General features: G+C 58.1%; 4 protein-coding genes across 4 annotated transcripts; 2 read left to right on the top strand and 2 right to left on the bottom strand.

Moving 5' to 3' along the window:
- Positions 1–35: 35 nt before the first annotated feature.
- VOLCADRAFT_79148 (uncharacterized protein) lies at positions 36–9,266 on the top strand. The gene is made up of 15 exons (XM_002946549.1): positions 36–442; positions 841–975; positions 1,453–1,509; positions 1,779–1,922; positions 2,563–2,754; positions 3,121–3,326; positions 3,652–3,752; positions 3,817–3,898; positions 4,073–4,181; positions 4,447–4,692; positions 5,690–5,827; positions 6,194–6,355; positions 7,000–7,125; positions 7,359–7,587; positions 7,946–9,266. The coding sequence occupies exons 1-15, from the start codon at positions 293–295 to the stop codon at positions 8,701–8,703; spliced, it is 2,835 nt and encodes a 944-aa protein (XP_002946595.1). The 5' UTR covers positions 36–292; the 3' UTR covers positions 8,704–9,266.
- Positions 9,267–11,361: 2,095 nt separating this feature from the next.
- On the bottom strand, positions 11,362–11,736 carry VOLCADRAFT_86697 (uncharacterized protein; the record flags this gene model as incomplete). The annotated part of the gene is made up of 1 exon (XM_002946377.1): positions 11,362–11,736. A coding segment is annotated over one exon (375 nt), but the record flags the coding sequence as incomplete, so codon positions are not given.
- A 400-nt stretch (positions 11,737–12,136) lies between these two features.
- On the bottom strand, positions 12,137–16,616 carry VOLCADRAFT_101657 (uncharacterized protein; the record flags this gene model as incomplete). Its single annotated transcript, XM_002946376.1, has 10 exons — positions 12,137–12,329; positions 12,867–12,970; positions 13,088–13,170; positions 13,369–13,528; positions 13,910–14,018; positions 14,365–14,471; positions 15,122–15,230; positions 15,409–15,695; positions 15,927–16,025; positions 16,473–16,616. The coding sequence occupies 10 exons, from the start codon at positions 16,614–16,616 to the stop codon at positions 12,137–12,139; spliced, it is 1,395 nt and encodes a 464-aa protein (XP_002946422.1).
- Positions 16,617–19,004: 2,388 nt separating this feature from the next.
- VOLCADRAFT_72753 (uncharacterized protein) lies at positions 19,005–23,008 on the top strand (the record flags this gene model as incomplete). Its single annotated transcript, XM_002946548.1, has 10 exons — positions 19,005–19,092; positions 19,235–19,302; positions 19,419–19,511; positions 19,758–19,823; positions 19,906–20,040; positions 20,628–20,719; positions 21,061–21,179; positions 21,594–21,668; positions 22,136–22,204; positions 22,722–23,008. The coding sequence occupies 10 exons, from the start codon at positions 19,008–19,010 to the stop codon at positions 22,844–22,846; spliced, it is 927 nt and encodes a 308-aa protein (XP_002946594.1). The 3' UTR covers positions 22,847–23,008.
- Positions 23,009–23,565: the final 557 nt, after the last annotated feature.

Genomic DNA, 23,565 nt, shown 5'->3' with positions numbered 1-23,565 from the left:
CGCGAGCCGACATGATACTATTTAGTTATGTTATGATAACAAAGGCGCAAATCAAGGTTTCCTGTAGGACGCTATACACATTAGGCTTTGCTGTAAATTCCGAACGACGGTTTGCAACGACCAAAGGTAGTTCCGCTTTCGCTGGCACTCGTACTTTCCTTTTCATCTTCCACTTGAACAATATGTGGTGTATTGTTACTTAAACACACAATTCATTGCTAAGTAGCGCCGCCAAGTTTTCCCGCCGCCGCATCGTCCGTGAGCAGCCGCACGGTGCAGCGGAGGCACCACTATGGTGAAAGCATACCTTCGATATGAATTCTCAGCCGCTTTCGGGGTCATTACGAGCTCTGCGAACCCTACGTATGACGCGAGCGGGAAGCTGCTCTTCACCGCATCGCTGGAGAACATTTCCGTTTGGAACGCCAAGCAAGGCAGCCTGGTGAGCGGCTCGCTTAGTGGCAGCAACACGGCAATTCCTGTATGCGCCATCTGTTGCCGTGCGGCTCAGCCCACACTTTTCCCAAAACCGGGTGTCATGCTTAGCGTCAAACAATGGCGAAGCTCTCACAGCATTGGGGAATAAACGAATCCCCCTCTCTATTGCCTGGGAGGGGGTCCGGCTCAATCCCTAATGGCCGGGCGGGTCCAGGCAAATGTCTTTGAGGGGGATCGCACAAGACCCTGTGCGTTTTTGTGCCCGCGTACGCTATTCCTCCACTCCCCTCACCTTCCCATTAGCTTTTACCTCCAAATCTCCCCTCCCTGCCCTGCGCCGCAACCTCACCCCGGCTTCCCCTCCCCCGTCAACTCCCCCACACCCTGTCTGCCGACATGCAGGTACGGCAGCTAAGCCCCGTTGTAACCAGCACCAGTACCGGTTCCGGAGCCAGTGGCGGCGGTGTTGCGGAGGTGACAGTGCTCTGCTGCGCCCCCGGCAGCGCCACCATCGCCGCGGGGTACTCGGACGGCACGGTGAGACTGCCGTGTTGCTACAACAACTCAGCTGGGCCCCCCGCAACCTCCTCTCACAGCCGCCCAACGGCAACAGGCTTTCACGAAGGGGTGTGCACGGACGGTGGCCTATGCAGCACGTCCCACCCGGACGCGCATTCTACCCACCCCTAAGCGTTGCTGCGGCCGTTAGTGGCCCACCCCCCCGCTCCCCCCCGTGGCGGACTGGGACTGGGACTGGGGCGCGGTCCGCCCGTGTTTCCCTCTTTCCCCGTTTGCCATCTGAGTGGCGGACTGGGTGGCGGACTGCCCGGTGCAGTATAACCAGTCCCTGCCCTCGCCCTCTCTTCCTCCATCTCCTTCCCCGCGGCTGGGGGGGCCCGGGCGCCAGGAGCTCGGGGGTTGCTGCCACATTGCAAAGCCTTCTTGGTCTTGGGAGTCCCCCTCCTTCCCACGGCACTTCCCTCTCTCTCCATCCTCCCGCGCCTCTGTCCGTAGGTGCGGCTCTGGGACTACCTCTCTGGGGAATGCAGTGTCACCTTCCGGGGACACAAGGTCAGTGGTGTGGGGGGAAGGGCGGGGCAGTGGCAGGGGCTGGGACTGGCCTAGACTGGCCTAGGGAGCGGCTGTACACCCGCGCGGGAAGGAACGAATGGATGGGATGATGGGACGTTTGTGTTGTCCGGGAAGCTCTACCTTTGCGAGCCATGCTTTGGTGCCTCGCCCTCATCCCTCCTGCGTCGCACCTCCTCCCTGCCTACTGCGCACCCTGGGACCGCTCCTTGCCTCACCCCTGGCCCCATTCTTCCCACCTCCCGCCCCAGACCGCCGTATCCTGCCTCCGCTACAACGGCGGCGGCTCTCTGCTGGTCAGCGGCGGTCGGGACACCGACCTGGTGGTGTGGGACGTGGTGGGGGAGACGGGGCTGTACCGCCTGAAGGGGCACAAGGACCAGGTCACGGATGTGGTGAGCGAAGAGGGAGGGAGAGAGAGCAGGAGGGATACGACACAGCGCAGACGATAGACAAATACTGCATCGGGAATAAGAGGAGGAGGGAGCAGGACGGCATGGGAAGTAAAGAAGGCAAAGCCGTTTGTATGTTTGTTATTGTTTTGTCTTGTTCTACCGGTTTCGTCGGTTATCGGCGCGGGTAGCAGGTCGTGAGAGGCGGGGGTCGCTAAGAGGGGGAAGAAAACACGAGAGACTGCACGTCACGACACGATACTGCCAGACCAGAGATATCTGTTCAAACCCCAACACGGTGGCGGCTTTGCTGCGGTAAGCTTCACAACTCGCACACTCGCGCCACTACGACCATTCGCCCTACCCGCGCAATCCGTCCGTACACATCTGTCCGTACACATCCGTTCATACACCGCAAGCGCACATGTGCACCCAGCCCGCTACCACCAACCCGCAAACTCCTCTCCGCCCCACCTGGGCACCAGTACACTGCCGTCGTACACCCCCATGTAGCACCTCCTTTCCCCCCCCCTTCCCTCCTTCCCCCGACCCACAGCACTGGAACCCAAAACACACCACAGTCATATCATGACCGAGAAACACTTTCGCACATCCCCCTCCCCCCTTCCCCGTGCTCTTTCAGTCCTTCTTGCCCGGGCAGTCCAAGTTGGTCTCCTGCAGCAAGGACGGTCTGGTCAAGGTGTGGGATCTGGACACACAGCACTGTTGCCAGACCCTGACGGGGCACAAGGCGGAGGTCTGGTCACTGGATGTCAACCCCGCGGGGACGCGGCTCGCCACCGGGTCCACGGACAATGAAATTCGCGTCTTCGCCGTCAGGTGGGTCCTGCAGCCGGGTGTGGATTTGTGTGTAGGGTGGGAGATGGGAGTGGGCGGGGGGGGGCCGGGGGGACAAGAGTCGCCTCAACGGAGGCCGGTGACTCAACACTCCGTCGTATTGCACTGTGTATTGCACTGTACTGCACGGCGGGAGGTAACGGGAAACATCCCGCCCCGGATCCAACCACGCACACACAAGCACAATGGAGCCCCCCAACAGTTCCTCTGGTTATGATATCATGAGAACACCGCATCATGTTCTAGGTGATTTATTGTGTTGTTAGGGGTGCGCCGCGGGAGCTCAGGACCCTGTGTGTGTGTGTGTGTTACGCTTCCTGGAAGCAGGAACCCGGAGACGGAGGCGGTGGAGGTGACAGGAGGCGGCGGTGCGCCTGCCGCGGGTGGTGCTGCTCCGGGTCGGGAGGATCGCGACCACATTGTGCTGGTGGCCATGGGGTCTGTGAGGCGGGGAGCTGCCGCCCACGAGCGGGTGGCCATGCTGCGGTTCAGCGGCGATGGGGAGTGGCTGGGTGTGCAGGCGGCTGGCAAGGGGCTGGAGCTATTCAGGTGAGTTGGGGGAGAGGAGGAGGAGCAGGGGCGAGCAGGCTTGGCGGATTGTTGAGGGGGTGGTTGGGTCGGGGAGGGGATATGCCCCGGGGGGCCCACCCGGGGTGGGGAAGGCTTGGCGGCACCCAGGGCTCGTGCCGGCATGTCGACGCGACATCGCGTGCTTCTGGAGTGGTTTGGCTCCGGCGTTGTAGGGTGAGGCATGCTGGAGGTATATGCGTGGCAGGCAGGTGGCTATTGCGCGGCCGTTGGGTGTGGTGACGTGGTGTGTTCCGGTGGACCTGACCTTCTCCCACTGACCTTACGCGGTGCTCCTGTTCTGTAGAGTCCGGGATGAGGATGAGGCACGGAAGAAGCTGAAGCGACGCAAGCGGCGGCGGAAGGAGAAGGTCGCGAAGAAGGCCGCGGGGCGGGCAACAACGGGCAGTAGCAACAACAACAACAACCAGCAGCAGAAGAAGAAGACGGCGGAGGGAGACGCCGCTGCCAGCGACGAGGACGACGGAGGTGACGGCGGCGGTGATGATGACGAGGACAACACAAAGGCAAGACTGGGCTTATCTCCTTGCCGTGTATGGGACTGTGACGCGCGCGTGTGACGGCTCCATGGAGGGAGTAACCGTCTATCTCGGCTTTCAGCTGCATTCGTCTGTGGTTCGTCTTCTCCCCATTGACCTCCCATAACCCCGGCCTTTCAAATGCCCTCTTCAGGCCTCTGACGAGCTTGAGGCGGTCCAGCTGGTGAGCAGCAAGGGCGCCAAGATCAAGGCGTTTTGCTTCGCGCCGCCGGCTGTCAAACTAGCCGCCGGGGTGGCGTGTCGGCTGGTGCTGTCGCTGTCGAACAACTGCATCGAGGTGTGCGGTACGGGGGTGGGTGGGCTGATGGGGGCGAGGGAGCTGCGGGTGTTGGAATGGCTGAAGTACCGGTCTGTCTGTCTATCTGTCTGCCTGCCTGCCTTGCTCATTCTCAGGCATGCATCTGCCCCCGGCCCCCTCCTCATTCCTGGTCCCCTTAGCTTGTTCCTCTCCCTTGGCCTGACCGTCAATCCACATCTTGGTAACTGACCCTAACCCCGCTGGTGCGTAAACACCTCCCGTACATCCCCTCCCATTCCCATAGATCCTCAACGTCGCCTCCGAAACCCACTCGTACGACACCGCCTCCCGCATCGACCTTGGCGGTCACCGTTCCGACGTCCGCGCGCTGTCCCTGTCCTCGGACGACTCCGCGCTGCTGACCGCCTCCTCCGCCGCCCTCAAGTTGTGGAACCCCCGCACGGGCTCGTGCCTGGCCACCATGGACAGCGGGTACGGGCTGTGCGTGCTCTTCGCACCCGGGAACAAATTCGCGGTGATCGGGACCAAGGTGGGGTGGGGCTGGGGTTGGGGGTGAGTGGGCGGGGAGGGAGGGGCTGGGGGCCCACCTTGGGGCGTTGGGGTGTGTGGCTTTTGACTCCACTTGTCTGTCCGGGGAGTGGAGGGAAGGGCGGGGGAGGAGAGAGAATCTGTATAGAGGTGTAGATGAGTGGGGAGGGGGCCCTCGTTGAGGAGCTGACTGAGCCGCGTGTAACCCAGGAGCCACTCACCCACCCACGCACCCCTCCAAGGGACCCCCCAACCCCTTGACAACCCCACCCCGGGGGTACTTCGTCAGTTATCTTTGCCTCCTCTCAGAGCCGTGTATGTATGTATGTGTGTGGGGTGGGGTGGGAAGGACGGGGCTGTATCCCCGGGGGCGGGAAGGTGTCCTCCCTCGCCCACTACATCACCAACTGGGACCCACCACCACTGCCACCACCAGGCCACTTGATCCACTGCCACCACCCCACTGTTGGAGTTCTGGCCACAACCCGCATTTACCCCTTGAGTCAGTGGCAAAGTTTTAGCCAGGCTTGACCTTTACTACTACTACACGGCTACTACTACTACTGCTACATCCTCAACAACTACGCTGCATATCAACGGCTTCAGCGTCAATCCTGACACCACCAGATGACGATTACATTAAAAATGTCGGCACCATGCTGTGGCTTACCCCGGGTTGATGTGACTTCATCGCTGTGAACTCCCTCACTTGTCACTGGGGGCAGTTTCGGACCTCTTGGACGCCTTCCGGCAGGCGGCAGCTCATTGCTGAACTTGGCGCATAGGGTTCCCCCACCCTCTGCCCCCACCCACTGCCCCCACCCTCTGCCCCCACCCACTGCCCCCACCCACTGCCCCCACCCACTGCCCCCACCCACTGCCCCCACCCACTGCCCCCACCCACTGCCCCCACCCACTGCCCCCACCCACTGCCCCCACCCACTGCCCCCACCCACTGCCCCCACCCACTGCCCCCACCCACTGCCCCCACCCTCCAGGAAGGCACCTTGGAGGTGTTCGACCTGGGTGCCGCCACCCGGGTGCATGTGGAGGAGGGGGCGCACGGGGGGGCGGTGTGGGCGTTGGCGCCGCTGCCCAACAAGACCGGCTTCTTCAGCGGGGCCGCGGACAAGACCGTGAGTGAGGGGGGGGTGGGGGGGCTGACGGGGGGGTGTGCCTGCGGGTTTGAGCGGTGGTGGTGAGGAGGCGTCAGGTAGCGGACAGGGAGGGTGGGGCTAGCAGCGCCAGCTGTCGCTGCCGCTATTGCAGCTGCTGCAGTAGGGGGGGAATGGGCCGGGAAGGTGGGGTATTGGAGAGGGTGTGGGGATCCGTAGCTGGGTTTTTCCCCTCCACCCTTCCCCCATCCATCCACATTACGACTGCATTCAGAGGGCAAGAGACAGGGCCTTCTCCTCCACGCCTTCTTTCGCCTCCCTGACCGCGTCGCCTACCGGCCCCCCCTCCTGGGACTGGTGTGTGTATGTGTGTGTGTGTGTTTTTAGGTCAAGCTGTGGCACTGGTCAGTTGTCAGCCTGGAGGGCGGCTCCAAGTCCCTGAGACTAGCGCACGTGCGCACTGTGCCCATGGCGGATGATGTGCTGGCAGTGCGTTGCAGTCCGGACGGCAAGCTGCTCGCCGTGGCACTGCTGGATGCGACTGTCAAGGTACGCATTACGTATGTGTGTATGCATGTCTGTCTGTCTGTATGTATGTGGGTGATGGGATGGTTGAGGCGGGTGGAGGAACGAGGTAATAGAGCCAGACGGGGATTGGCGGACAGATTGCTTGAGGTGGTGTGCTGTCGTGTTCTGTTCTGGGACGTTGCAGCTCGGCAGCCTGACAGCTCTACCCCGCCAGGAATCCACCCTCCCTCCCAGTCCCGGTGGTATTGGCGCATCTATTGCATGTCCGCGATATGCGAGGATGGAGTTCCCGATTTATAGAGCGGTGCCCACAACCCACCCACCCACCCACCCACCCACCCAACCCAACCACCCTAGCTAGCTAGCTTGCGGCTGAATCGCAGTCTGAGCTGTGAGCTGTGGGACTCAAACCCGTCTCCGTAAGGGGGGATGTTTTCCGAAGCTTCATCCCATCTCCTCCTCATGATGACGATAGTGATACATGTGCAACACACACACACACACACACACACACCACACACACACATCATCGGGGGCGAACTCGGGTCGCCATTACCCTAACTTGCCACTACTCCGAAACCCTGCCCTATCACCCGCACCTTGCCGTCACTCCCCGCCCGCCCTCCGGTGCCTGTGTGTCTCTGTGTATGTCTGTGTATACGCAGGTGTACTTTGCGGACAGCATGAAGTTCTTCTTGTCCCTGTACGGCCACAAGTTGCCCGTACTGTGTATGGACATATCCTCGGACTCCTCAATGCTGCTCACTGGTTCCTCAGACAAGAATATCAAGGTTTGTGTGGGGGGCCCCCCCTGGGAGGGCAGGATCGCTTCCCGTCCTTTCTCCAACAGCTTCCTTACACACACGCACACACACACGCACACACACACGCACACACACAGACAGACACACAGACAGACAGACCGCCATCCTAATTGACCGTCCTTTCCCCTCCCCGGCGCGTTGCTTCATTAAGTCTGGGCTCTCTTCATCTCTCTTATTAAAGTCCCCGTCCCGGCCGACAGGTGTGGGGTCTGGATTTCGGTGACTGTCACAAGTCCTTGTTTGCTCACGGTGACGCGGTCATGTCGGTGGCCTGGGTGCCCGGCACCCACTACGCCTTCTCCGCGGGCAAGGACCGGCTGCTCAAGTACTGGGACCTGGACCGGTTCGAGCTGCTGCTGGAGCTGCCGGGGCATCACGGGGAGGTGTGGTGCTGCGGAGTCAGCCAGTTTGGGGATTTTGTGATTACAGGTGGGCGAGTGGTGGGTGGGTGTATGTATGTGTGTGTGTGTGTGTGTGTGTGGCGGAGGCTGGGTCGGCTCGGCGAGGTGAAGGGGTTGCGGAGTGAATGGGGGGCTGGCCGTGTTGAGGGAATCCAGGTATGTCCGGTTCCCGACGACAACCTGGGAGGAGTTCGCCATTTCGCACAGCTAATTCCGCCTGTCTGGGACTTGGGCCTAAGGACTGCCGTTTCTGGCTTCTCCTGTTCGAACTCCTTGTGACCTATGTTTAAATACCGCCGATTCCTCCTCCTGCCGCTGCTGGTGCTGGTGCCGCTGGCGCTGCTGGTGCTGGCGGTGCTTCTCCTCTGCTCTTTGCATCTTCTCAGGTTCCCACGACCGGTCCATTCGGCGGTGGGAGCGTACCGCAGAGCCGTTCTTCGTGGAGGAGGAGCGGGAGCGCCGACTGGAGTCGCTGTTCGAGGCCGACATGGAGACTACCGCCGCAGACAGAGACGCCGCCGCCGGTGCCGCCGGCAACGACGCCACCGGCACCGCAGCGGCGACACCCGCGGGTCGTCGTACACTGGAGGCCGTCAGCGCTGCCGACGCCATCATCGACGCACTGGAGGCGGCGGCACTGGAGATGGACAGGTTGCGTACGGCAGACCGCGAACGTGCTGAGGCGGCGGCGGCGGGGCGTCCGCCTCCACAACCTCTGCCCCCCAACGCGTTGCTGGCCGGTCTGGCTCCCAGCGCCTACGTGCTCAAGGTCGTTTCGGGGGTGCGAGCCAGTGAGCTTGAGCAGGCAGTCATGATGCTGCCGTTTGCGGATGCTTTGCGGCTGCTGGGGTACCTGCCACAGTGGCTGCAGGCCGGTGGGCCGGCGGTTGAGCTGACGGTACGGCTGGCAGTGCTGTTGGTGCGTTTACACCAGGGGCAGTTGGTGGCGACGGCGGCGGCGAGGCCAGTACTGCTGGCGCTGCAGCGGCGGCTGCGTGGCGCGGCTCAGGGGTTGAAAGACGTGGTGGGATTCAACTTGGCTGCGATGTCGCACCTGACGAGGCGGGCGAGGGAGCGGGAGGGGGTCACGGAAGCGGACGTGATCGTGCCGGCCAAGAGGCAGCTGCTGGGGAAGGGCGCGTGAGGTGTGTGTGTGTGTGCAGATGTGTTTATGTACTTTAAGATTTGGCTGAGCAGCCAGACTGGGTGTGTATGGTGGTATCCTGTGTAGCCATAGAGTAAACGAAGTGAGGAAGATTTCGGGACGGAGGGCGCAAGGAGTGGTTTTGGATAGGGAAGGGATTGGATCCGCGCTTGACTGTCGTTGCTGCTTTGCCGAGCGAGCCGGTGGTGTTCACCCGTTGAGCGCTTGGCGGCGATTGGGCGATGGCACGGGACGGTGTTGTTGGAGTAAGTTTATTGACCGGAGCTGCCGGGTGCGACGACGGCATGGCTTGTGGCCAGGCTTGCAACTTAACTTGTAGGCGCCTTTGACAAGATTTAGGAGACCTTTGTGTGAACGGCTTTACGTGGCCAAATGAGGGGGTACACTGAAAAACTGGAAAGGATGATACGACGGCGTCGTTACGCCTGAACGGCTTACAACGGACGTCGTTGACAGTTGTACGCTTCACTTTGTTTTCTCCTTCGTTACAAGATCGTGGAGCGATTATGGATACCCAAATCACATTTCAACCCCCAAGTCCTTGCGTCTGCATATTAAGTATTCTGCAAATAACGCAAAACAACAACCTATGATGCTGACCCTGCGCACCACAGAGAGGGTTGCGTCCCTACTAGAAGAGGCGGCAAGTTGTTCAGATATCTTGGAGGTGAGATTTTCATAATAAGAGCTTCGTAATTTCCGGGCTTCACCGCGCGAACTCACGCAGACGGTAAAAGCTGATGCAGCAAAATTGCGTGGAGCTGACAGCATACCCTGGGAGAACCTCAAGGCGATTGCGGAAGAACTGAGGTGCATGAAATTTTACGGCTTGCATTAGAAACGAGCTGGCTACGGCATGGCGTTTAAAGCTTAACTAACTTCTCTGGTCGCAGGAAGGCGAACCCAGGGAAAGCACATTACCTCCATCAAATATGCTCACAAAAAGATATCATTCTACCAGCTCCTGTCCAGAAAGAGAAAAGCCCCGAGTTGCAGGCTCGGCTGGCCAAGCTGCAAGAGGCGCTGGACAACAAGAGGTGCGCCTATTAAATGCCATCCTGTCTGCCAACGGCACTCCGCAAAATCATTGAGGTGACGAGCGCAGGTATTCAGAGATGGTGGCTGACATCACGGAGCATGAGCGCAAAGCCGACGAGATGCGGGGCTCGATCCTACCCACTTCACGCTTGCAGATTTCTTTTGGGGCACACGTGTTAGTAACGATGTTTACCTTCTGGGCGCTAGCATACTACGGCAGCAAATTCTACCTGTCGTACGACGAGCTCTGGGTAAGTGCGTCATGCGGGGCCCGCCCCTACTTGATGCACCGTTCTCCTGTCCCATGTATCCTACGGCGGCTGAAAGGCTGTATAATTCCTACCAGATGCAACCCACGCGGCCTCCCCTAGTCTCCCTTCTTCACCTCAAACTGGACAGCACTCTAAACACTCCATAGCCGAAGTCCCGGCCGGGTGAAGGGTGGGCGCGTCTGTAGCCCCAACCGCAGCGTCACCTGGACGTGCGACAGGGACGGTAGCCCGGCAGCTATTCCAGGCGATTCCACCCCCGATGGCCCCCGGCCCACTTCACGCTTTTCACTGGCTTGCAGGCGGGTCTGGCGGGAGCTCTAGGGCTCACTTCGGGGCTGCTGCTAGAGACACTGCTACTCATCGTTCGGAGCAACAGGCCGGTTCCACTAGAAGAAAGGTGCGACTTCAGGGACTGAAAACGCCCAAATAGCTGGGCGAATGCCTTATCACTTGGTGGCGTTGCTACGCTTCCCAGAAGCACCAGAACGCGTCGCGTGTCGAGAAGGCTCCTTTTTAAGATTTCAATTATCCTAGAATTACCCCTCCGTCCCCAGAGAACTAAGACAGCCCATTTCCGGCGCTGACCTGCTCGCATCTGTTAACCCTGGTGTGCTGTTGCGCCATTGGGTTGAGTGCAGGATGCCGGAGCTGTTCGACAAGGCGAAAGTACAGGAGGCGTACATGCTGGTACGCGAGATGAAGAAGGCGGGGGCTCAACAACAACAGAAGCACAGGAAAGGGAAGCAATGGGGCGCGGTGGCCACGCGACCAGAGGAGAAGGCAGCGGAGGGCCAGTTGCCTACCCGTGTGGCGGAGAGCAAGAAGGCGCGGTAGAGGTGTCGGTGGTCGTGTTTAAAGATGGCGGCCTTATGTACCCTTCATCTATCAAAAGCACACCAAGCGCACCACACACCGCACCACACCATTTGCCACAAGTGTAAAGCGTAATCTACCCAGCTAAATCCAATTCCTGCGCTTCCCCAGATTCGGCAATTTACCCTGTCGCACTGAATAACAGTATAAGAGTATATAATAAGAGTCTTCACCTGCCTGCATCTTTCCTTACAGAAAGTCCTGCAATGCTGGTGAAGTCCTTGCTCAGTTCCACCCCAGATTGGCAATTGTGGTGATAGCCGTTGCTGCCTGAAATGGCTGCCATGTTCCGCAGCATGACCTGGAAGCCAATCTGCTCCGCCCGGACCGCCAAAACCTGGCACAAGCTGTGGCATGGCCGTCCTAGTTCGGCCAGGGTCACTATTGTCCCCGTCGGGCACGAAGACAAAAACAAGCAGTGCGGCATGCAATTAGGTGGCTGCCGGTTCAGGGTTCAAGGCTGCGTGTGCTTGAGCCAGGTCTGGAGGAAAGTTAGTGCCGGTGCCGCGGTACGGAAAATGGGTTGGCACTCTTTACTGATCGGCGTCAGGCAGATCTGCATTTGTGTGTCAGAGCTGAAGGTGATAACAGTGACCAGGTGCTCCCGCCGCCGCTGTGGCAGCTCGCTGTACGCGGTCAACGCATCGCTCCACTTTTGGCAGCACATGGGTCCGTTGTTCAGACATAAGACGATGTGGAGGGGGTCCGTGAAGGTCATCCTGGGGTCGTCAAACAGCTCTACAGAGTGCAGCAAACGGTTGACCCGGGGGTTGTCACGGTGTGCCCGCATTGCGGCTTCAGTCTTGTCCAGTACCTTCTTGTGCACCACCTGCAAGGCCATTGGGCATATGCAGGCTAACACATGACATGGAGGAAGCCGATAGCATGCTGTTAGCCTGCACCCTTGCCGCAGTAATATCTCACAAAGCGGCGGCAGGGTGCTCAACACGCGGTTTGTACAACGCTTGCATGCCATGCCTGGCAACTCTCCCCATCTTGCACAGCATCAGCTCGATAGGTGCTCGAGCAGCGCCAGCTCCGGACATACGCCGACTCCAAACGATGCATATCATATGGATGTAAGCCATAATACCCGCCTCCATGAGCGCAACGTGATACGTGAAGCCTACCTACCCTTCATGCCCCATCAAACGCCCCAACCGCCTCAGCCAGCCCTACCCAGATTGCAACTCGTGTTGCCAGAGCTGCACTGCATGCACAACCCTCACCTAACATGTCACATCTAGTCGCACATCCGCGTCCAACGTTGCGAACAGCAAACTGCTGTTGGTGCCGCCAAAGCCGAAGGAGTTGCTCAGCGCTGCAATGGCCCGATCCGCAGGCAGATTGACGGGGTCACAGCCCACTAGGCCCGTGAGCAGAGGCGGATCGGGGCGCTCCAGGTTCAGCATTGGCGGTGCCCTGGCAAAGGGGGGGGGCAAAGGGTCGATTGCCAGCAGTGCATTAACTTGGGATGGAAGACCGGGAGGCGTGTGGGCCGCATGAAAAGCCCAATAGCACCCACACCTCCACCTGCATCGAGCTGGTTACCTCAGGACCCAGCCCGTCGCTTTGGCTTGCACCATACTCCTCCCACTTCGCCGCCTGATCTTCCGTTGGGGCGACAGACATACCGACTCACGCAATTATAGATTACCGCGTGACAGGGTCTCCCGGCCCGGTTGAAAAATCCAACTCATAAAAATCAAACTGCATTAACACGCTTTAGACGTCGTCACACAGCGCTGGGCCCCAATTTGGACCGCCATCATGGCAGCGTACAGTGCCGTGCATGCATCAATCAACCAATACTACTCCTAGACAAGACGCACGGCGAAGGTGATTGTGGCCCGGGAGTAGGGAGTAGGGCCTGGGATGATGCCAGTGGTGCATCAGCACCACTTTCCTAACACGCTCTCTAGGGCTGTGTCCTCCTCCTCGCAGTCTCTGTGGACCGACCTCCTGTCCCTCAGCGCAAGCACGGTGAAAGCTGCCTCCACTGCCCCTGCAGCACCCAGCAAGTGCCCTGTAGCGCCCTTGGTGCTGCTCACTGCGACACCAGGCTGGCGGGTGGTGGCGACGCTGGAAGAGGTCATCCCGGTTGGCTCGACTCCATATTTGGATCCTGCTTCAGCTGTGTGGAGGCTGGGCTCTGCCACGTATGCGCTGGAATAGGCCACCGTCGCAACAGAGTTGGTAATGGCGGCAGTGGGCGAGTCGTCCGTAAAGAGCGACAGAATCGCCGCTTGTTCAATTGCGTCTCCTGCACCGGGGTGTGCATGGCGCTTAAAGAAGAGCTGGACAGCTCATCCATTTGCGCAACATGTAGAACAGCCAGCTGCGACCAGCAGCATGCCAACTATGGGCATATGTGCAATGGATGCGTTGTCCAGGCTTCCTCACCCGTGCCGCGCCCACCAATGCGCGTGTACTCATGCGCCTGTCGCCATGTGAACCTCACCGGTAGGGGTGGACGTCGCGTGCGCGTTCACGTACGCCACGTCACGAGGTGAAAGCCCGGAGCCAGCCAGCGCCCGCCGCATGCACAACACAGCTCCGAGGCCATCCGGATGCGGGTGCGTGATATGGTATCCGTCACCGGACAGACCATAGCCTCTCACCTTGGGGCCATGGGAGGGCCAGACAAGGGGGGGAGTGGAGGAAGGCGGGCACACGCGTGAGAAAAAGCGCGAGGTCGAAACCGACAACGGTACAGGGAGGGGGGGCATGGACACGAATATTTTCATTTCGACGGCTGAGATGACGCCGGTGGCGGTGCTCGATGGCTTGAGATATCTAGGCAGGACTCAAGCACTACCTAGTAAATTGAAGCAAGCGGAAAAGCTGCTTCCAAAAACGGCGGGAAAGCGGGAAAGGCAGCTCCAAAAAGCTTAGTGGACGTGCTGTGCTGCTGCATCATGCAACCTCATCCCGCTTTGGTTATCTTCATGCTTTCCGCGTGCTAAGTCAGACAGGTTCGGAGGACACGGCGCCCCGCTCACCTCAGCATATATGTTTGCCCCTCGTGCACGGGCATGACCCAGTTCCTCAAGCACCAACACTGCGGCCCCCTCGCCCATCACAAAGCCATCCCGGAACGCGTCGAACGGCCTGCCCTGGCGCGGATGACGAAACGTGAACAGAGGCATGGAAACCCAAACAAGGTGAGAGAGACAACGGAGAGAGCGATTTCCCCAAAGCCCGTAATTTCCCATGGGCAGCGAATGAGTTCCTTGTGGAAGACCGAGCCGTCGCGTAAACGATGTGTGTAGCTGCTAACATATCCATGGCGTCGAAAAGGTGTACAAGCACCCATCAGCCGGGTGCGATCTGCCAAGCGAAGCAGGCGCGATGCTGTATGACAGGAGAAACCCAGCTGCCGCGTGCTTTCGGCCGAGCAACACCTGCCCATGTCCCCTGTCCCCTGTTCCACTCCAGCCTCCCTACTCTCACCCACCGTGATGCCTTGGTGGGTGCGTCATTGAAGCCTGTAGAGAGGGCTTTGAGGCGGCTGAACCCCACGAGGCTGATGGCATCCACACAAGCCTCGGATGCGCCTGCTACCTGGCCGGTAGGTGGCAGAGACGGCAGGTGCAAGTCACAGGAGAGCGGCTGCAGCCAGGAGGATACCCCAACTCCTAACACTAACAATGCCTGGGTGCCGGCCGCGCCTTGGCAGGTGTCCAAGGCGTGTGTGCGTGGGGTGGTGGTGGTGGTAAAAATACGGCGAGCTCTTCGCGTGCATCCGCGTTTTAGGTCAAACCCGGTAGGAAGTGGTGTTGACGTTTGATAAAGAGCAGGATGCTTCCCACAGCACAGGGTGAGCGGGTGGGTGGTGGAGGCAAGGGATATAGGCGCTGATGCCGCTGAGGACTGCCGCTGGGACAAAGGGCCACCCCCTGTCGGGCCCCCCTCCGCAACTACGATGCCGCTCAGGGAAAACACCACCAGCCAAACCGGCAAATGGGACTTACCGCTGGATGAATATGCCGTGCACTGACCCGCTGTGCGATACGTCCCCGCCCACCTTACTTCACTACCCGCCAATGCAGCACGTACAAGCGGGGTATAACCTAGCGACCGCAGCCCCCTCCGGTTCCCCAGATCACCAGCATGGCGCCATGCCCCGTGTCCCCCCCTTCCCGGGGGCCCTTTCCACACCAAACAGCAAACCTCCATTCTGCCCTCCCCAGCACCCATGTCGTCGGGCTCACCATAACATCCGCCTCGCCACGCTGGATGAGCCGGAAGGCATCTCCCACAGCGTGCCCCCCGGTCGCACAAGCGGTGGAGGGGGACAGGTTGGGGCCTTGAAGACCGTGTCTGCAAACACGATCCCGCCAGCATTGCATTTGAACAAGTAAAGGTGGTGCTGAGGGTTGCCATTGCGGTGCTGGTGGTGGCGCAGGTGCTGGTGCTGGTGCTAGTGATGGCGCGCTTCTCGGCCTACATGGCGTTCCCAACCAACTCTCCCTGCTACCCATGCATTCACCAGACGCACCTGATGCTGATGGCACCTGCAGCCATGTTGGGCAAGATGCGCGGCACGAAGAAGGGCGATACACGGCGGCCCCGACCCGAGCACACGAGCGCCCCAGCCTCCGAAACCTCCGTAGTACAGCTCATGCCGTTGCCAACTACCACACCCGTGCATCGACTGCGAGCCTCCACATCCACTGTATTGCCCCCCGGGTCCAAGTCCGCCAGGCGCCACCTGGCATCTGCCAGCGCCTCCTCCGCTGCCACCAGCGCCAGCACCATGAACCTCGACGACCGGCGGACATCCTGCTGGGCGGCGCGAAGGACGGGGAAACGCATTTACCACTCGTTAACCTCCAAAGTGCGCAGAGCGCACAAGCAGATCTGTATGCGATAAGTGTTTCCTTGCTGCTGATCAGCTACTACCGCAGCCATTCCAATCCATGATGGGGTACGTTGGAAAGGTTTAGGGCTCTGGGGGGGTATTCCGACCCACCCACATCCTCACATATCCTAGGCGGGCCCCGCAGCCTCGCTGACCTCCAATAGACCCATCCTCAAGCACGCCTCCTCCAGCTGCTCTCTTGGCACTAGTCCTGCTACTCGGCAGGGCAGGGATGCCAGCGCGGGTCGTTGCGGCTGCAGGCAACACCGGAGCGGCAGGTGCAGGCAGCGTCATCGTGACAGGCGACAGGGACAGGAGGGAATCAGGGGACCGCTGTGTGGAAGGAGGATCGGTAGAAAAACAACCCTACATGGGCCGGCGGCCGTCGTCCTCCTTAAAGGACTGGAAGGGGGTATGTATGACACCGAGGTGGGCATGTGCGCGACACCGCGATAAGGGGCAGCATGTGTGATACACACGGATGATGCTGATGCTGATGATAGTGGTACTGTGGAGTTCCGATATGGATGCGGTGTTGTGTGAGGGATGCGGCGCCGTGGCCATATAGCTCAGCCTCACGCCGGTAGATTGCCTGTAGCGATACTCCGCCATTACATTGCCCTGCAACTGTGGAATCTACACCTTTTTGGTGCGGATTGAGCTCGATTCTTGAGTTTTCTTGTCACCAAGCCGCATCCTACCTCGGGAAGATCGTCCTCGCGCAGCTGCCTAAGGCCAGACTCGCCCGCTAGGAGCCGTCGCCATGTCTCCGCTACACCCACTCCAAGCGGGGTGACAAGCCCAAGCCCCGTCACCACAACCCGGCGTGTCGGCAGCGCAGGCATTGGCCCGAACCCATAGGAAGGCCCTAGGGAGGCCAGAGTGGACGTTGCTTTGCAGAAGTCAGGCACGGTCGCTCCCGCACAGGGAAGCCTAAGGCCCAGTTGCAATACTGCGTGCCGAGCAGCGTGGCTCACAATTGTTGTAGCTAACATGGTTTGGAAAGGGGAAACGCACAGTTTGACGTGTCGAAAACTATGCCCCATCTTCGGGAGGTGACTTACACGGGCGCCCCTCGTCGCCGTTTGAATAGACAGCAAGTCATCTTAATCAACAAGTTTGGTACTGGCAAAGCTGGAAGGCGCATATTGTCGTGTTTAGCATTGAACAAGGTAGGAAAGGCCGTAAGGCCCAGCATGCGGGTGCCTTGTGGCAAATACATAAATGATGAAATAATACAGATAATACTCCCTGCAAAAGGACGGAAAAGCGAGAAGACAACGTTTTACGTTTACGTTTTACGTTTACAAGCTTCAAGCTTGTACGGTCCAGACGAGCCAAAAGGCTCATGAACCGCCAAACTGGAAACAAGAACTCAAAAAAGAAAAATGCCAATACCCAACAATAACAGATTGATTAATCTTTAACGTACTGCAACCTGAGAAGACAAGCTATGCGATCTTACTCAGACCAACGGCAACTGAACATCATGCTTGCAAGCATCTTGCTTATGGAGTACAACCTCGAGTTAGTATTCAGGACTCATACTCACAACAAGGCAGGGTGTTTGCTGTAATGCATGGGAGCAGCAATGCAGTGAAGCACGCACACGCTTTGTAGTCCGACGGATACTCCATAAGCACATGACATCACTTTTTGGCGTATTGGACTGCTGCAAGCTTAGGACACCCATGATATCGCTGGTGACCGTTCAGAGTGTTGGAGAGTGATCAACTCTCATGTACCTCTGGAATGTGTGAGGAATGAATACGGCCCGTGGGTTGCCGTGCGCTTTTCCATTCTTAACATTTGTTCCCGAAATCGTGCATTATCGTCACTACTCTACCCGCTATTGAGCACGGTAGAAGAAGAGTTATCCACAAGCGTTCACTGGACCTCACTGACTGAACAGTACCGAGGCTGGGGCTCAAGAAAGTGTGTGTGTCCATTGGTCGTGGGGTGCATACCCCGTACCTGCAAACTACCCACAACGAGCTGAGGGCTCAAGGTTTGCCAAACCGCGAATCCCTTTCCGCAGCATACAAAAGGGGACACCAGCCTTTGGCGCCAAGGCTACATACAAGGCATGCAAGCAATGGGGCAAGCCAGCTGCAGACCATATGTGTTGGTTGGCACTTGTCGGGGTTGCATGGAAGGGCAGAGAAGCTATACCCGCTGTCCCAACCTTTGAGGCCGTTCTTCAATCAAGCGGCCGTCCTAGCGTATCGTGTACAAGCACTGTCTGCGGGTGCATGTGTCCTATCGGGGACCTCCCGCCAGAACGCCTCCCTTTGGCTCAAGATTATGTTATTACGCCTGGCCGGCCACAGTCCCGGCCGCTCTCTGGGACAAAGCAATTCGGATATCAGGAAAATTGGCATCGACTTGGGGCTCCCGGAACATGTCCATGAGAGTAAAACATACTCTCATGATGTAAAGCCTTGCAACAAGCAACCATGTATCACTAAGGCTCCATCCGGACAAATCTGGGACAAATGTGAAGCAGGACAAGAGAGACACGCATGCTGGCTCAATTCGACAGTTACCAAACGGTTTGTGTCCTATCTGGATTGAGGACGGATCTCTTGGAACGCGCCTTAAGAATAACTATGTGCAAACTGGGAAGCACGGGGATGGTCATTCTGCATGCAGTTCGGCCACTTGCGACACGCGCTTCAGGACGCTGATGGTATTGCCTGAGTGTTTTACCAGCAATTATACGGTAGGGTGCATAAAGTACCAGAGGCTTAAGGATACCTAACGGGACCGGCCAGGTTTTGTTCACTTTCTGGCTGAGTTTACGGTATAGCGGTCCCAGACACGATGTAACTGGATAGACCTTCCACGAGGAGACAAGCTCAAGTCGTAAGCAGACTCGTATCTTTGCTTGAACCATGGTACAACTCATGAATGTCAACCACATCGTTAGCAGGCACGTAAGAAGCCCTCCAGCTTGCCGTGTGCTTGGTTGCTCCAGTCTTAATTACACAAGAAGCTTCGCACAGCAGTTGCTTTTTAAGTTTGGCATGCATCCTCGGAGTCCCCTGTGGAACATCATGCACTCGAGGCAGGTTTTCCATTCGGTACGGCAGTACAGTAGCAGTTGAAGCATCTACACGTTTGTTGCCAATTTAGTAGTCTTCTGGCCTGTACTTTATACTAGGACTACACAGAGTAGGCGTGATCACCATAGGTAGCGAGCTGGATAGGGGTCAATCGGGTTGATCAGACCCTCGATGGCAAGTACAATGAACAAGGCAACTGACCAGGACAAATTAGCTGCTTTCCAGAATTATGATGCTTGGGTCTTTGACTTAGATGGTGCGTTCTAAAGCTCCATAAGCAACAGCTTTCATTTCACATCTTGTCACGCTTGTATGCACAGCTCCCTAATGTTGTAGACCTGGTCTTTCTGCAACAAGTTTTAGCTTGATTGTCTCAGTTGGCGTTAATCTTGGTACAGGCACTATTTGGAAGGGCTCGGGGCTGATACCAGGAGCGAAGGAGTTTATTGAACTTCTAAGATCGTATGTAAGAATGGCCGACAAGCACCTCTAGATGGAAAATGCGGGATCAAATTCGGGCCCCGTGGCTCGGGTAGCACACGCTCTCCTCACGGCGTGCGTCCGTACCCGGCCCGTGCGCAGCAAAAGAAGGTATTCTTCGTGACAAATAACGCCACCAAGTCCCGCGCATCCAACGCATCCAAGCTTTCAGCTCTGGGGATTACGGCGACAACGGTGGGTTCGGGTAAATTCCCCTCTCTGTACTACAGCACCTGGACGCTGCACAGAATAACCCAAATGGTCGGCCGCCCATTATTAGACGGTTCGTGATACAGTTTGCAAGTCACTCCGTCGTATGTGAGAGAAAATATGCAAGAGGGCCACGTATGCACGTATGGGACAGTTGCCTGGCCGAGTATCTCGGCTCCTTCGCCATTGCCATCCTTGCTGCCCGCACGCCTGCCCCTGTCCCGATCACAGGCCGAGGTGTACACGAGCTCATTTGCGGCGGCAACTTACCTCAAAACCATTGGCTTCAGTAAAAAGGTATGTCTACAGCGATGCTTCCACACAACCAAGATGGGTTATTGTCATCCTTACATGGGCCCCTCACCCTTGGATTCCCCAGGCTTACGTGGTGGGGGAGCAGGGTCTGGTGGATGAGCTGTCCAAGGCGGGCATCACCTGCGTGGGGGGACCAGAGCATGCGGGCAAGGAGATTGACTGGAGCAACCCGGAGCCGCACATGGAGGTAGACCCCGAGGTAAGAGCGCCGAGCGCCCCCTCCAGGGGGGTCAGCACCTTTTGGATGGGTCGGGCTGGGCCGGGTCGGGTCGCAGGGACCCAGAACCCTGGATGAGCGCCTTGCGGCTGGTTGGGGACCACATGTTAACCGGGACCAGGACCAGGACCGTGATGTATGCATGACCAGATCAGGATTGTAGCTAGCACTATCGGACGCTTAGGGCGCTAGAAGGTCTTTCCCAATAGGGCGCTTATCGCAACGTCCTGTAAGCGGCTGGGGTGGGCCTCCCTCTGAAAGAAAACTGCAACAAAATGTCAACATCAAATAGGAAGGCATGCCACTGCGGAAGGATATCTGCTGGCCATGATTCATAGTAGCGCGGACCATAGCCGCTCACGAACGTCCACATCCACGTCGCAGCCGTGCAGAGGTGGCTCACCCGACCTATAATCCTGATGGTAGATTCGTCGACAATAAAAACGCAGCGCATTTAGGTTTACCCTAGGGCCCTAGGCGTGACCTCGCTTGAACACCGGAGGATAACGCGGCTGCTGCCCGGCCCTTTCCTTCTGCCATGCCCCTCTGCTGTGTCCGCCTATAACCAGGTGGGCGCCGTGGTCGTGGGCTTAGACCGTTACATCAACTACTACAAGCTACAGTACGCCACCACCTGCCTCATTAACGACAACTCCTGCATGTGAGTGACAGCTGCTGTCCGGCTGGGGCTGCCCGAGCTAGCCCGCCTCCTGGCTGGCGTGCCTTGCCATTTGTAGCCCGTCTGTTCAGCGTGACAAGGTGCCCATCCCCTACCTGGATTGTGTCCGCCTAGCTTTCCCCTGCCAGATGTTCACAGCGTCCGTCTGGTGCCGTGCTGCACTGCACTGCCATCTATCGGCCTTTCCGTGGCAGTCTACTCAAAACTGACCACATGTGTATTTATGTATGTGGTGTGTGTTGTCCTCCCCTCCCCCCTGCGTCTATCCTTGGCATCAGCTTTACTCCTTCGTGGTTCGTCGTAACCCCCTTCCCCCCACGCAGGTTCATCGCGTGCAATACGGACTCCCGGGGTCACTTCAGTTCGTCTCAAGAGTGGGCGGGGGCGGGCACCATGGTGGCGGCCATCATCGGGTCCAGCGAGCGGGAGCCCATGCTGCTCGGTGGGTGCCGTGGAATGAACTGGCGGGCGTCCGTCTTTTTGCCACAAGCCCTTTTTTGGACGCCTTGCCATCGTCGCACGCTGGGAGATGGACATTTCGTGACTGGCCTTGACTGGTCTGGATCATTCAGGCTCTGTGCATGCACCTCTTACACACGCCGGTGCGCTTGGCGCCGTTGGAATGCCGTTTGAATCTGCTGGCATGTGGCATCGCCCTTCTTAGGCCTGTGTGTTGTGAAGAGTGTGTTGGGGGCCCGCAGGGCTGCACTACCAGTCTGGCTGTTGCTATTTCTGTTTTCCTGTCCCTTAGGAACTCTCTGGTTTCACCTTTCGTGAGATTTGAGAGAGCGTGCCGTCTTACCGTCTGGCCCTGCCTGCCCTTATGTTGCTTGCTGCTTTCGTCCTTGTCCTCTAGGCAAACCCGCTTCCTTCATCCTGGACCACATGTGCGCAACGCACCAAGTCCCCCGGGAGAAGTGCATCGTGATAGGTGGGTGCGCGCATTTCCGTATGTCCCGCGTGTTTGGAACCTGCGCAGAGTACACGCACGCGGCAGCTAGCGTAGGCTGAGGAGAATGGCCTTGGGTCCTGTGTTGTTTGGCAGCGGTGTGAAGATGATGTTCAACAGCGTGGCACCACGGTTTATGTGCGAGTGCTCTGTGCACATGTGCACAACAGCAAAGGGATGGAAGGCCATGTGCCCGTTTCTTCTTCGTATAAAGGCTATACATCAACCTCCAACATGCTGTTGGACGTAGCGGTAATGGCGCTCTCAGCCAGCCGGCTGCAACCCCTGCTGCTGCTGCTGCTACTACTGCAGTTCATGCCGCCTTAAGCATCTTTTAGGCCAGCTTGTCGACCACCTGCATTCCTTCATTCATTTGAGTCAACACTTGATTTTGAGCCTGCGCCCGACTGTAACTGGAAGTGAGCTTTGTCCCATCCACCACTCGGCAGGCGATCGCCTGGACACGGACATCCTGTGGGGCAACCAGAACCGAGTGGCCACATGTTGCGTGCTGTCAGGTAGGCCACGGGTGACCTCCTTGGGACCTCCCCCCTCCAGAGCGCCGCGGGCGCAGTAGCGGCGCTGGGGGAGACAGCCGTTGGGACAGGCCCTTGGGGCTGCACGGGCAGGCACCAGCACGAATGAATGCGGTCACTGGGAATTGGATGCACGGTCACCTCGATTGGTTGCTATCCGCGCCGCTGACGGTGTCGGGCGAGGTCGCTTTTCGCTAGCCCTGCCAGTGCAATGTCGTGTATCGCTTTAACAAGAGTAACGTGGTACAACAAAGTGCGGTAGGCTGGGTTAGCTACCTAATGCGTTATGCCGCTGTCGTTCTCCTCCTACCTGCGCTGTTCCTGTTGCTCCTCAATTCCTATTCGACGGTTTTCTTTGCGCGCTGACGAAATATCCGGAGCCTTTCTGGGAAGCAGATGCGTCTGTGTGTACGTCTGACCTGCTGTGCTAGGATGCATGGAGTTGGCGATGCAACACAGCAGTAACTGTGCACGCATGTGTATGATGATGTGTTTGCAGGAGTGACAAGCGAGGCACAGCTGTTAAGTCCTGAGAACAAAGTGCTGCCAAAGCTGTACGTTGACTCGCTGGCGGACTTCTTGACAGTGAAACCCTGGCTACCATCCAGCTGCCTCATTATGTAAATTTGAATGGCGTATTTTAATGTGTGACACTTTGAGATGATGTGTAAGGTGCGTAAGACGTGGGCGCTGAAGAGACTCTGAAGTAGATCGCAGTACATCGCAGCATGGATGAAGTTTGCGTGGTTGAGCGGAGGTTACGAAGGCGCTGGGGCATTGGCGGCTGGGGGGAGCTTTCTTAATGATTGCCATGGGTTTAGAAGGGCCTAAAGCATTGAAAGTGGTCATTATTTATCTCATTCGGTCTTGTGCTGTGCTGCAACTAAATCAGTTGTGTCGTGCACTGACGTGCATTGGTACGGGTGGCTATGCGTCCTCTGTCCTTAGGAATGTGGCCTGCAAAGTAAGTAGAAGGCGCCCCGACTGACGGGAGGACCGTGGTGCTATAGAGCTTTTGGATTAGCCTGGAGTTGCCAAATCTGATTGCCGCACAGGCCGTTGGTCACGCTGCTGCTTACCTACGTGCATTAGATGTGTCCGGTAGCTTTGAGGTGATAGACCTTGTGCTGGAAAGCTGCTACACAAGGCAGCTTGGCATAGCTCTGGCAACTCGAGTTTCTGTAGCCCCAGGAAGGTGAAGGGGACGAAATCTGCCGTACAGGTCGACTGACATTGTCGTACCTGTTCCATCGTGCTAGGTATTGTTTGTTCATTTAGTCAGGCGTCAATAATTTGCCTGCTTTCTTTTGGCGTTGTCGCTGAGTAACCCAGCGACTCCTTTC

Source organism: Volvox carteri (genome assembly GCF_000143455.1).
Source record: "Volvox carteri f. nagariensis unplaced genomic scaffold VOLCAscaffold_3, whole genome shotgun sequence".
In the NCBI taxonomy this organism is placed as follows: Eukaryota; Viridiplantae; Chlorophyta; class Chlorophyceae; order Chlamydomonadales; family Volvocaceae; genus Volvox; species Volvox carteri.
The sequence above is the reverse complement of the archived record's forward strand: the minus strand, read 5'-3'. Positions and strand labels throughout refer to the sequence as shown.